The 9,892-nt window shown below is 34.1% G+C and overlaps 1 protein-coding gene across 3 annotated transcripts; it reads right to left on the bottom strand.

Moving 5' to 3' along the window:
- Positions 1–6,037: 6,037 nt before the first annotated feature.
- Positions 6,038–8,545, bottom strand: LOC25500875 (protein KTI12 homolog). 3 transcript variants are annotated; one of them, XM_024773562.2, is made up of 3 exons: positions 8,334–8,545; positions 7,650–7,779; positions 6,038–7,294 (listed from the first exon to the last, which is right to left on the bottom strand). In XM_024773562.2, exon 3 carries the CDS (start codon positions 7,233–7,235, stop codon positions 6,318–6,320), a length of 918 nt encoding a protein of 305 aa, XP_024629330.1. In that variant the 5' UTR covers positions 7,236–7,294; positions 7,650–7,779; positions 8,334–8,545; the 3' UTR covers positions 6,038–6,317. The 3 variants fall into 3 exon arrangements, with proteins under 3 accessions (XP_024629330.1, XP_024629329.1, XP_013444830.1); XM_024773561.2 differs by having other exon boundaries at positions 7,650–7,788; XM_013589376.3 differs by lacking the exon at positions 7,650–7,779.
- Positions 8,546–9,892: the final 1,347 nt, after the last annotated feature.

The following is a 9,892-nucleotide window of genomic DNA, read 5'->3' on the forward strand; positions in this document are numbered from 1 at the left end:
GAATTGTTAGTTTTGATTATGCATGTTTCGTAATTTATTAGCATGTTTTTATTGGTTGTTTTAAGGAGTTAGCAAGGCTTATTAGTTAAAGTTTTATTAAGAAAAACCAGAATTCAATGAGCTTTTTGTTTTTAACTATTTCTGTTTAATGCAGAATGAAACTTAAGTGTTTATGCAATTTTTTTATCATAAACATTGAAATCTAATCACGTGAGCAATGTCAAGATACTTGTAATTTTTGGAAATGGAAAAACTTTCTCCATCTTATGTTTTTTATTTAATAACATATTTTTTTGACGTATACTTTCATATGAAATATTCTGTTTGAAATTATACTTTTTAAAGGTAGAAAATTTGCATTTTTCCTTTATGTGTGCATACGAAGTTATTTTGGAATGGAGAAAGTTCCTCATTTTTTTCTCTCTTTTTAAAATGCAATCAGGATCGAAATAAATTCGAAGTTATAAAATGCATATTAGGTCTATTTAAGCAGAACTATTATGTAAATTTTATTTCTCCATACTTAACTTAACACTTGCTTGACGCCCTAGGAAAACCAAAATCAAGAGAAGGAACTAACTCTTACGAAATCATAAAGGCTCAAAAGAAAGAAACTCCAAGGACTCAGAGATTAAATAGACAGTGTCGTAAATAATTTAAAAAAATGGAAACTAGTATATTTTCTTATGCTTAAAGATAAAATTGTACTTATAAATTAAGCCAAATAATTTTATTATATATTCATATACTAATTCATACTTTGGCATAATCTATAACTTTATTTGCTAATTACTATTTTAAAATATGCTTTACAAGCGTAATTACTTTTGAATGCTGTATATTTTGGTGTTGAAATGTTTTTGCAGATACATGAAGATTGCAAGATCAAGAGAGGAGAGTACATCACCCGTTCTTGTGATCAACCTACAAGAATACAGACAAACATTAATACAACGAACTATAGCTTTTTTTTACACAATGTCATGATTATATGGTTATCCAAAAACTTGTGTAACCTAAATAAGAAAAACAATCACACCAACTCAAATGAATAAAATATCTAGAGCGAACTATAGTCATAATCACACGAACTATAGCTTTTTTTTACTCATAATGTATGATGAAATGACTTGAAGGACGAACTTGATCATCACCTCTTTTCTGGCTTTAGATAAAGATTGATTTCTCCGGTCTCCATGAGTTCATCTTTTTCCAAATGAGGTCCTTGATATTAGAAAATGTTGCATTGAATTATGATATACATATTATTATTTAGGCTAAAGTGCACTTTTCTCCCCCTAATTTTCAAAAATTTGCAATTTTGGCCCCCTATGATTTAGCCCCATTGCATCTTTGGTCCTTTTGGTCAATTTTGACTTATTCAACGCCTACGTGGCCCACCCTGCAAAAAAACCAAAAATATCCCTAGTCCCCAGATCCGAACCAGATTGTTAAAATTTTCCAGAAAACAAAATCCGGACACTTTCCAAATGTGATTTTTGGTGTTTTCTTTGATGTCAAAGGTCTCTGTTGACCGTTATGTAACCCTCGCATAAGTTGCAAAGCAATTGCATTGGTTATATGAACGGTCAACAATGATCATGACACACCACAAACACTCTTAAAAAACTTTTTTTTTTTTTTAAAGAAAATGTATGTAAGAAAAGAGGTTAAGTGAAAAAGGAAGAAATTTGTTGAAGATGGAAGCCTGTTTATAACCTAAAACAAGTCATAGATCGTAACCAGTCAAATAAAACATGTTTGTGGTGCTAACCGTTCAAAAATGCATTAATGGCTCCACTAACTGGCAATATATTGGTGAAACGCCACTGCCCAAAAACAACTGAGTGTTTTCAGATTATATAATCCGGAAATGACAAAAGCATTCTGGATTATATAATTTGAACAATACCATAATGCCTTTTTGGAGGTTTTTTAGAGAGAATTCATAGAATATGACATAGAAAATAATTAATAAATGCACAAAAAAACAAGTAAGCAGCTTAAAACAAACAAACATAAACAACAAAATATTCTAGGATGGTGTTCGAAGAGGTACTTTTGAACTCAATCCAGCTAGCTTGCCAACTGACATATTTCTATCGGCATGTCAACATGATCGAGTTCATAAAAACCTTTTCAGATTCAAATATGCAACATAACAATGAAAGACAAGGTGTTTCAAGCGGAATATATATTTTTGACAGGATGCTGAAGATCTTCATCACGCTGTCAAATAGAGAGCAATCTATTTGCGACAGCATGAGGAAGATCCTCAGCACATTGACAAAAATTTCCATGATTTCTTTGGTGTGTGTTTTTGTTGTAAATGAAGATGAAAACCAGAAACACTTATTTATAGAGGTCTCTGGACGTTGTGGACCACATAAATTGTCGGTGCATTGTGGTCCATACAAAAGAATCCTATGCTGAAGGAATCCAGATTATGTAATCCGAATTGCACTTACACCCTATAAAAATGAGTTGTATTCGGAAGATTTTAGCGTTTAAATGAACATGTTTGGCGTAAAGTAACACAATGAAAATTTAGATAATATATATATATATATATATATATATATATATATATTATGTAAAACATAATAAAACATCTTAGTTGAACAACATATAACTAACACATCATTAAATAATACATAAAACACGTAATCACAGATCATCTAAACTAATGTCTTCGTGTGGTGCATTCATTAGCGCCCTTATCTCTTCATAGTTCCTTGGCCGGATCAAATTTTGTTGAATATGTTCAACAAATCTGACCAACAAAGCGTCTAACTCGATCGGCCCTCTAGTACTGAACTGACAAAAGATGTAGAACATGGTTCTCACGCGTATATAATTAACAAAATGTTTCGGATTGGTCCAAGACCTAATCTTGGAGCTGAAGGCCCAATGAGGCACATAAATCCAACTACAAACTACATATACCAGCGACGAGCTACATAATAGAGAACAAGGACCCATATTTGGACCCTCCAACTACGTTTAAAGGGTTGCCTAGCCTATGCATAGTAAAGGACGCAACCTCCTAACCATTGTGCTTACGTGACACTCTTAGCAACCTATAAAAGGAGAAACTCACTACAAAAAAAAAATACACACTCTCATATTGAGACAGACCTTAAAACTCCTTGAATACTCTTTTATTTAAGTATTATAGTGTTTTTGCAGATACATCACTCCGTTCTGTGAAGAACCACAGTAACAAGATCTAGAACATTAGAGAATCTCATGACTTAACGATATCCTCAACCATCTGAAACACCGCGTACCAGCAATACTATGACAAATCAAATAACTGACTAGAAGATCTAAAAAGAATGATCCTGCATAAGTCGAGAATGATCGATGAAAAAAAATTAATGTTGTATAGAGTGGATAACCGACAAGTCTGAGTCCTTGTTGTCCGAGGAGACAAGTCCTGGTTCAATAGACATCGAAACGACAACCATCGAGAAGATGGACAAAGATAAAGCCGCAGACCCTCCGACGGATTTTCTGAGCACGCTCTCTTAAACACTTCTAGAGGACCCATCTCACATAATTGCACTAGGACCCATCTCACATAATTGTACTAGCACCATATACAAGAAGAAGAGGATACAGTTCTTGGAAAAATTGTAAAAAAGACACAAGATAAATAAAAGAAAATACTTCACTTCAAAAAGAGCAATAGACACAACACCGAGGAGTGCATCGAACTAGGATACCTGATTGAAACCCTCATCCATGAAGGGGAACTAGGAAAATACACATCGCTAGAACGCATCAACAACGTAATCGAGAGTTTCCCTTAAAAAAAACATAATCGAGAGTTTGAAATGCAAAGAGGACCATGGTGCAAGGAAGAAGGATGCCCGAACAAGCGCCCAAAAGAAAACAAAATCTTGAGCAAAGACTTACTAGTAACCATGACTAACGAGGCCAAATGCCTTAACCCCTATCACTGCTACTCTCAACATGGACTAAGCAAATCTTTTCAAGAAATAAATGTTGCCCCGAACTTTTACACGGAAAACTCATGTCAGAGAAAGCTGACACAAGCTCAAAAGAAACTCACGTTCCTAACAAAGATCGATCAACCTCGGTAGACCCACCCTACGTGAGTCTGTACCTTCCAAATTTATGGAGAACCTCCACTCACTCGGGAGAACACAAAAAATCAATAATGACCCTTTCTCAAATCTGTTAATGCTTTGGATTTAAGAGTTTCATTTTCCACCCTACGTTTCTAAACCATGTGTCTTAAAGTATACTTTTTCGAAGGACACGCACGTGTTCTTTTTCTTTCGAAAATATACTTCAGCAACAATTTTGAAGGTAAGATGATTTTATTTTATTTTTTACAATTGCTTTTCTGACTTTCAATACTCCTAAAAACACAAGTAAAATACTAAAATATCTCTAGCTGTAGTTAACTACCGCTGACTCGTAACTAGAGAAACCGGCAGCAGTTAACTGCCGCTGGGTTTTTTGGTCATTTACTTGTGTTTCCAAGACACATTGAATGTCAGAACAAAAATTGTCTCTTTTTTTTTTTTTTTTGCCTTTTGAACTCCCAAGCCCCCTTGCTTCCATGACTGTGATATGGCCAACCAATGCAAGTCCTTTATTCGAACAACCTTTCCAGATAAACCTTCAAACACCCTTGTCAATTGAGTCACAAACATATTGAGGGAACCGGCTAAACTAGCATGTTGTAAATTGAAACAAGGGATCTTACATTAGCCATTGTGACCCAACCTGCTTTGTTGAGAAACCTACCCTTCTGTCACAAAGTTGTTATTCTTATGTTCTCATATCATTGTGAAGCATAAGTACTTTTACAACTTACCTGGGAAGTGAATCCCTTGTATATGTTTAAAGCATTGGCCTACAGTCTGCTAGTTACACCACTGGAATTAAAGGATCTCGGCTTCTTGTTGATGCTCACACTCAAGATTCGATAAAACTAATGAAGGACCTTAGAGATCACCCTACCTCGAGAGCGTTTTGTCTGAGAAAACAACAAAACATCCTCTGCGAAAAATAAGTGAGACAGTGGGTGACCCTCTAGCAATCCTCGACGACAACCATCCCTGCCTTCCATAGGTTTGGAGATCATGTTGCCATGGCTCTCCATACAAAGGACCATGCAAGTTTCTAAACTACTTTCGAGCCTTTCTATCTTAATCTAAAAAATAAAAAATAAAAAATCGTGCAAAACTAATGTAATAAAAAAGATTCTATATCTCTGTATGGTATAGTGTTCAACATTTCATTATTTTTAACTACTCTTGGGTGTATTTTGATTGGGTTTGTGTAATACACAATTATGTTAAAGTTTTCTCCGAGTTATATGCCCGTTTGGATTCACTTATTTTTGATCTTATGCAAATAAAAAAGCTTTTATGCAAATAAATAAGCTATTTTTCATAAGCTCAAAAATAAGTCAATCCAAACGGGCAAGTTATGAATGAGCTATTTTTCATAAGCTCAAAAATAAGTCAATCCAAACAACAAAACATCCTCTGCGAAAAATAAGTGAGACAGTGGGTGACCCTCTAACAATCCTCGACGACAACCATCCCTTCCCTCCATAGGTTTGGAGATCATGTTGCCATGTCTCTCCATACAAAGGACCATGCAAGTTTCTAAACTACTTTGGAGTCTTTCTATCTTAATCTAAAAAAAAATATTTGTGTAAAGCTAATGTAATAAAAAAGATTCTTTATCTCTGTATGGTTTAGTGATCAACACCATTATTTTTAACTACTCTTAGGTGTAGTTTGATTGGGCTAGTGTAATACACAATTATGTTAAAGTTTTCTCCGAGTTATATGCCCGTTTGAGCTTATAAAAAATAGCTTATTATTTGCATAAAAGCTTTTTTATTTGCATAAGGTCAAAAATAAGCCAATCCAAACGGGCCTTTCTCGTGTCCAGGAATCAGGATTCAGTCACGAACAAGCTAAAGTTCAAGCTAGGATGAAAATGAAATTATCATACATATCAAATTGGACAGTAGTAGCTATAATGCTATATAACTTAATCATCATTCATATCAACTCATCTTTCTCAAGGACAAACCACAAGATGTTAATAAGTGAAGACATGTTCAGATGTGAGAGGAACTAAGTGTTATTATCATCTTTACATCACAGGTTGGATTCGGGAAAGACAATAAAATAGTATTAGAATAAAACTTAAAGAGGGTGAAAAAGCAACTTATTCAACAACAATGGTCTAAGTAAATATAAAATATCTCAGTATTTAATTAATCAAGCACACAGATAAAATCAGTTATAAGAAACTTTTCTTCATGAAGTTCCAAGTTCCCTGTTCAAGTAATCAATAAACATTCTTTTAGCACTATCTGAATTAGAAGGAGGAGGTCTCCCACTCAAACTTGTTTGCCCTGTCAATTTCATGAACGTACGTCGCAGCCTACGAAGCTCTGGCAACCCAACTGATCTTGAAAGGTTGATTGGCGGCAAGTCTTTCCCTATAGAAATGCCATTAGCTGGTAGCATACCAAGATCACGAGATTGCGCTTCTGCTATAGCATTAGTAACTTCTTGTGTTGCTTTATCCAGCTCATATAGAGAATTCGCATCTGAAAAACGTGAAGTTTGAGTCGCAATAGTTGGTTGCAGTATCTTCACATCGCGGGTTTTTGAGTCCACTTTTTTGGTTATGTAAGAGACAGCATCATCTACAACAGAAGCAGAATCAGACAAAGAAGACGACGATGATGATTTCAACTCAAACAAAGGTGAATCCCATCGGTTTCTTCTCTCCGGTTTCTCAAATCTCCTTACCAAATCTTCAAATATTGCATCATCATAATTATCTCCGCCTTTCTCCCTTCGCTCTTGATTCCATTTTCTACAATCATTATCCTCAACATCACAGTAAACAACACAATATCTAATCCCCGCAGCACGAGCCAAACACCATAGCTCGTATCGGTAACCCTTAATGTTATTCAAAGAATCAACGATAATAACAGTATCTTTTGACAGAGACCTATCAACTTCTGACCTAAGAACCCCTCTTAAATTCTTCTCTGATGGCATATTCGCGTAACTTTGATTTCGATCGAGATGAAAACAAGCTTCATCTATGATTCTCACTTGATATTTCAATTCTGATGGTTCTTTAAGAGCTTCAACTAGAGCTAATGCAGCTTTGGATTTTCCACTGCATGGTTGACCACAGATTACAACCAGTGCCATTTGAAAATACAATTGCTGTATTCTCAGTTAATAAAATGATATCTCTTCAGCGACACTACCTGTAATAATTATAAGGATAAAACTCAGACACAATGCTATAGAATTTGTTACTGCTGTTCTCTACTAAAGGCAGGGGCGAATCTAGACATTTCATATTAGTGTGGCAAATTTTTTAAAGAAACTATAATAGAAGTTATACAAAAAATAATATATAACATTTTTTACGAAAAATATTATTCACCGTCGAGAGGGTGTAAGACACGCCCACAACTCGAGGAAAAGACGGCAGAAAATACAAAAGTGACCGTATATAGGCGGCACACTTAAACACCAAAACCACTCGATCATGATGCCGGAATATACAACAAGCAAAATGCCAGCAGAAGTATACCCCTGCATCACAACCGAACTCACCACTTAGCTGCACCAAAACAAAATTCTGCAGGCAGGACGAAAACAACACTTAACAGCCCCCACCAAAACAGAACTAAGAAACAGCACACCCAAAAACTTGCACCAGATGACAGAAAGCCCTTCCCCATACCTGGCAGCACTTCCACACGAAACATTTAACCATCCATTTGTTAAATTACAATGAAAATCGTCTACCATCCATTTGTTGAAAATGAGCTAGAATAACATCAGTGCTAATTGTGACAATAATCAATTATCATAAACAAGCAATTTTTAACTTGTATTATTAATAAAACAAAACAAACAAAGCCATAAATCATTTTGCTACTGATTTAACAATATAGTTTTGCTATAAACAAACAAAACAAACAAGCAATTATCATCCTATAAACACTATCGTTTTTCTATAAACAAACAAAACAAACAAGCAATCATCATCCTATAAGTCAAATCAATGTTAGAAAGAAGCAAGGACAAGGAGTAACTCATATATTAAATCAACAGAAGCAAAACAAACAAGCAATTATCATCCTATAAATTCATTCATTGCTTGCAGAACAACAGAAAATCTTCAATTCAAACCCTAAAAAAAAAACCCAATTCTCAATTCACAATTCTAAAACCCTAAAATAGAAATTGTAGAATGAATGAGAAAGTAGAGAATCAATTGACTATTTCACTTACACTAGATTTGAAGAAGGAGTGAAGAGAGAAAATGATGCTGCTGACTGCTGAGAGTGGAAGAAGGAGAGGTTTGTTTGTTTGTTGTGAGAAGAGGAGAACATAAGCTTGCAATTTGTTTGTGAATTGTGAGAAGAGAAGAAGAAACGCGATTCTGAGAGTAGAGAAGAGAAGAAACGCGTTTTGTATTTGTTTGTGTGTGTTTTCTCCTTTCCCTAACTTCAGCTGCCTTTTGTTATGCATATAAAAAAATAAAAATAAAAATAAAAATCCTTTGTTTTGTATATCTTTCTCTCTCCAATAAACTGACCCTAATTTTCTCTCTTTGAGTTTTCTCTTACAATTTCTTCATTAAGGGGTGGTTTTAGGTCAATTCTTGACCTGAAATCACCCCTCTTCATTCTTCTCTTTATTTCAATTTGAATAAGTGATTTTCACATAGATCTAGATTTTTTTTCTTTGTAATTTCATCATCTAAGTGTGGTGATTTGTTGTTCGTCGTCTTGTGCGGCGTTGTTTGATTTCTAGTCTTTGTGCGGTGTTCATTTGATTCATATTGAAAGATCGATTGTTCAATCAAAGATTTGGGCGTCAACGTTGCAGATCCGGAGGCAATGGATATTCCGGTCACTTTAATTTCATCATATATTTTTGTAGGCATTATGCCGTTATATGCTATTAACTTGGATGATGTGAGTTTGTTCGTAGATTCATCCTTTACGTTTTTAGCGGTGTTGAATGATGTAATCTCTCGATTTAAATGAAAAATTGGCTAGAATCTGGTGTGGCAGCTGCCACACCATACCATGCTTCAATGTACATCCGCCCCTGTATGTCATGTTCATCCGCCCCTGTATTGTTATATCCAAAAAAACTAAATTATTTGTTTAAAAAAATAATTTTTATTACCCTAAACAAACGCAAAATAAATTTAGATTATTCATAAAATCTTTAAAATATAATCTCTAAATTATTTTTCGTCAAAATCATTTTTATTTTAATCTGTAACAAACGGACCCTCAATCACCACATAAAATTTTTTTTGGAACTTGTAATTAACTCTGACATACAATGGCACTCTAAACAGGCACGGATCCACTCTTTGTGGATTGGGGGCGACTGCCCCCACTATTATTTTCATTATATTTGTTAATTATTTGATATTTTAAGTGTTGCTCCCTCTTAAAATAATTTATTGCCTCCATTATATAAGGAATTCATTCCATAAAAAAAAAAAAAAAAACTCATGAATTTTATTAAATTAAATGTACAAATGTATTTGAAATTAAATATTGAATGTTTTTTTTCACATATATAGAGATATATTTTTTACAGTGCTGAAAAATAAAAAGAAATTATACCATACTTTTTAAATACATGTAAAGAACAATTTTAATGTGTAGATGTTAAAAAGACTTTTATTTTTCTAATATATAATAACATTAGTGTTTATAAGCTCGAGTATTTTGCTCATGATAAGACCCTCTAAAGAACATTAAAACATGGAAAGCCTCCATTTTTTTGGAATTTATAATCCAAAAAGCGTGCGCGAGAAAAGAGTA

The sequence above is a fragment of the Medicago truncatula genome, chromosome 8 (genome assembly GCF_003473485.1).
Source record: "Medicago truncatula cultivar Jemalong A17 chromosome 8, MtrunA17r5.0-ANR, whole genome shotgun sequence".
Classification (NCBI taxonomy): domain Eukaryota; kingdom Viridiplantae; phylum Streptophyta; class Magnoliopsida; order Fabales; family Fabaceae; genus Medicago; species Medicago truncatula.

Coding starts and splice junctions, on each gene's coding strand:
- LOC25500875 (XM_013589376.3), bottom strand. CDS start 7,235: ATGGCACTGGTTGTAATCTGTGGTCAACCATGCAGTGGAAAATCCAAA.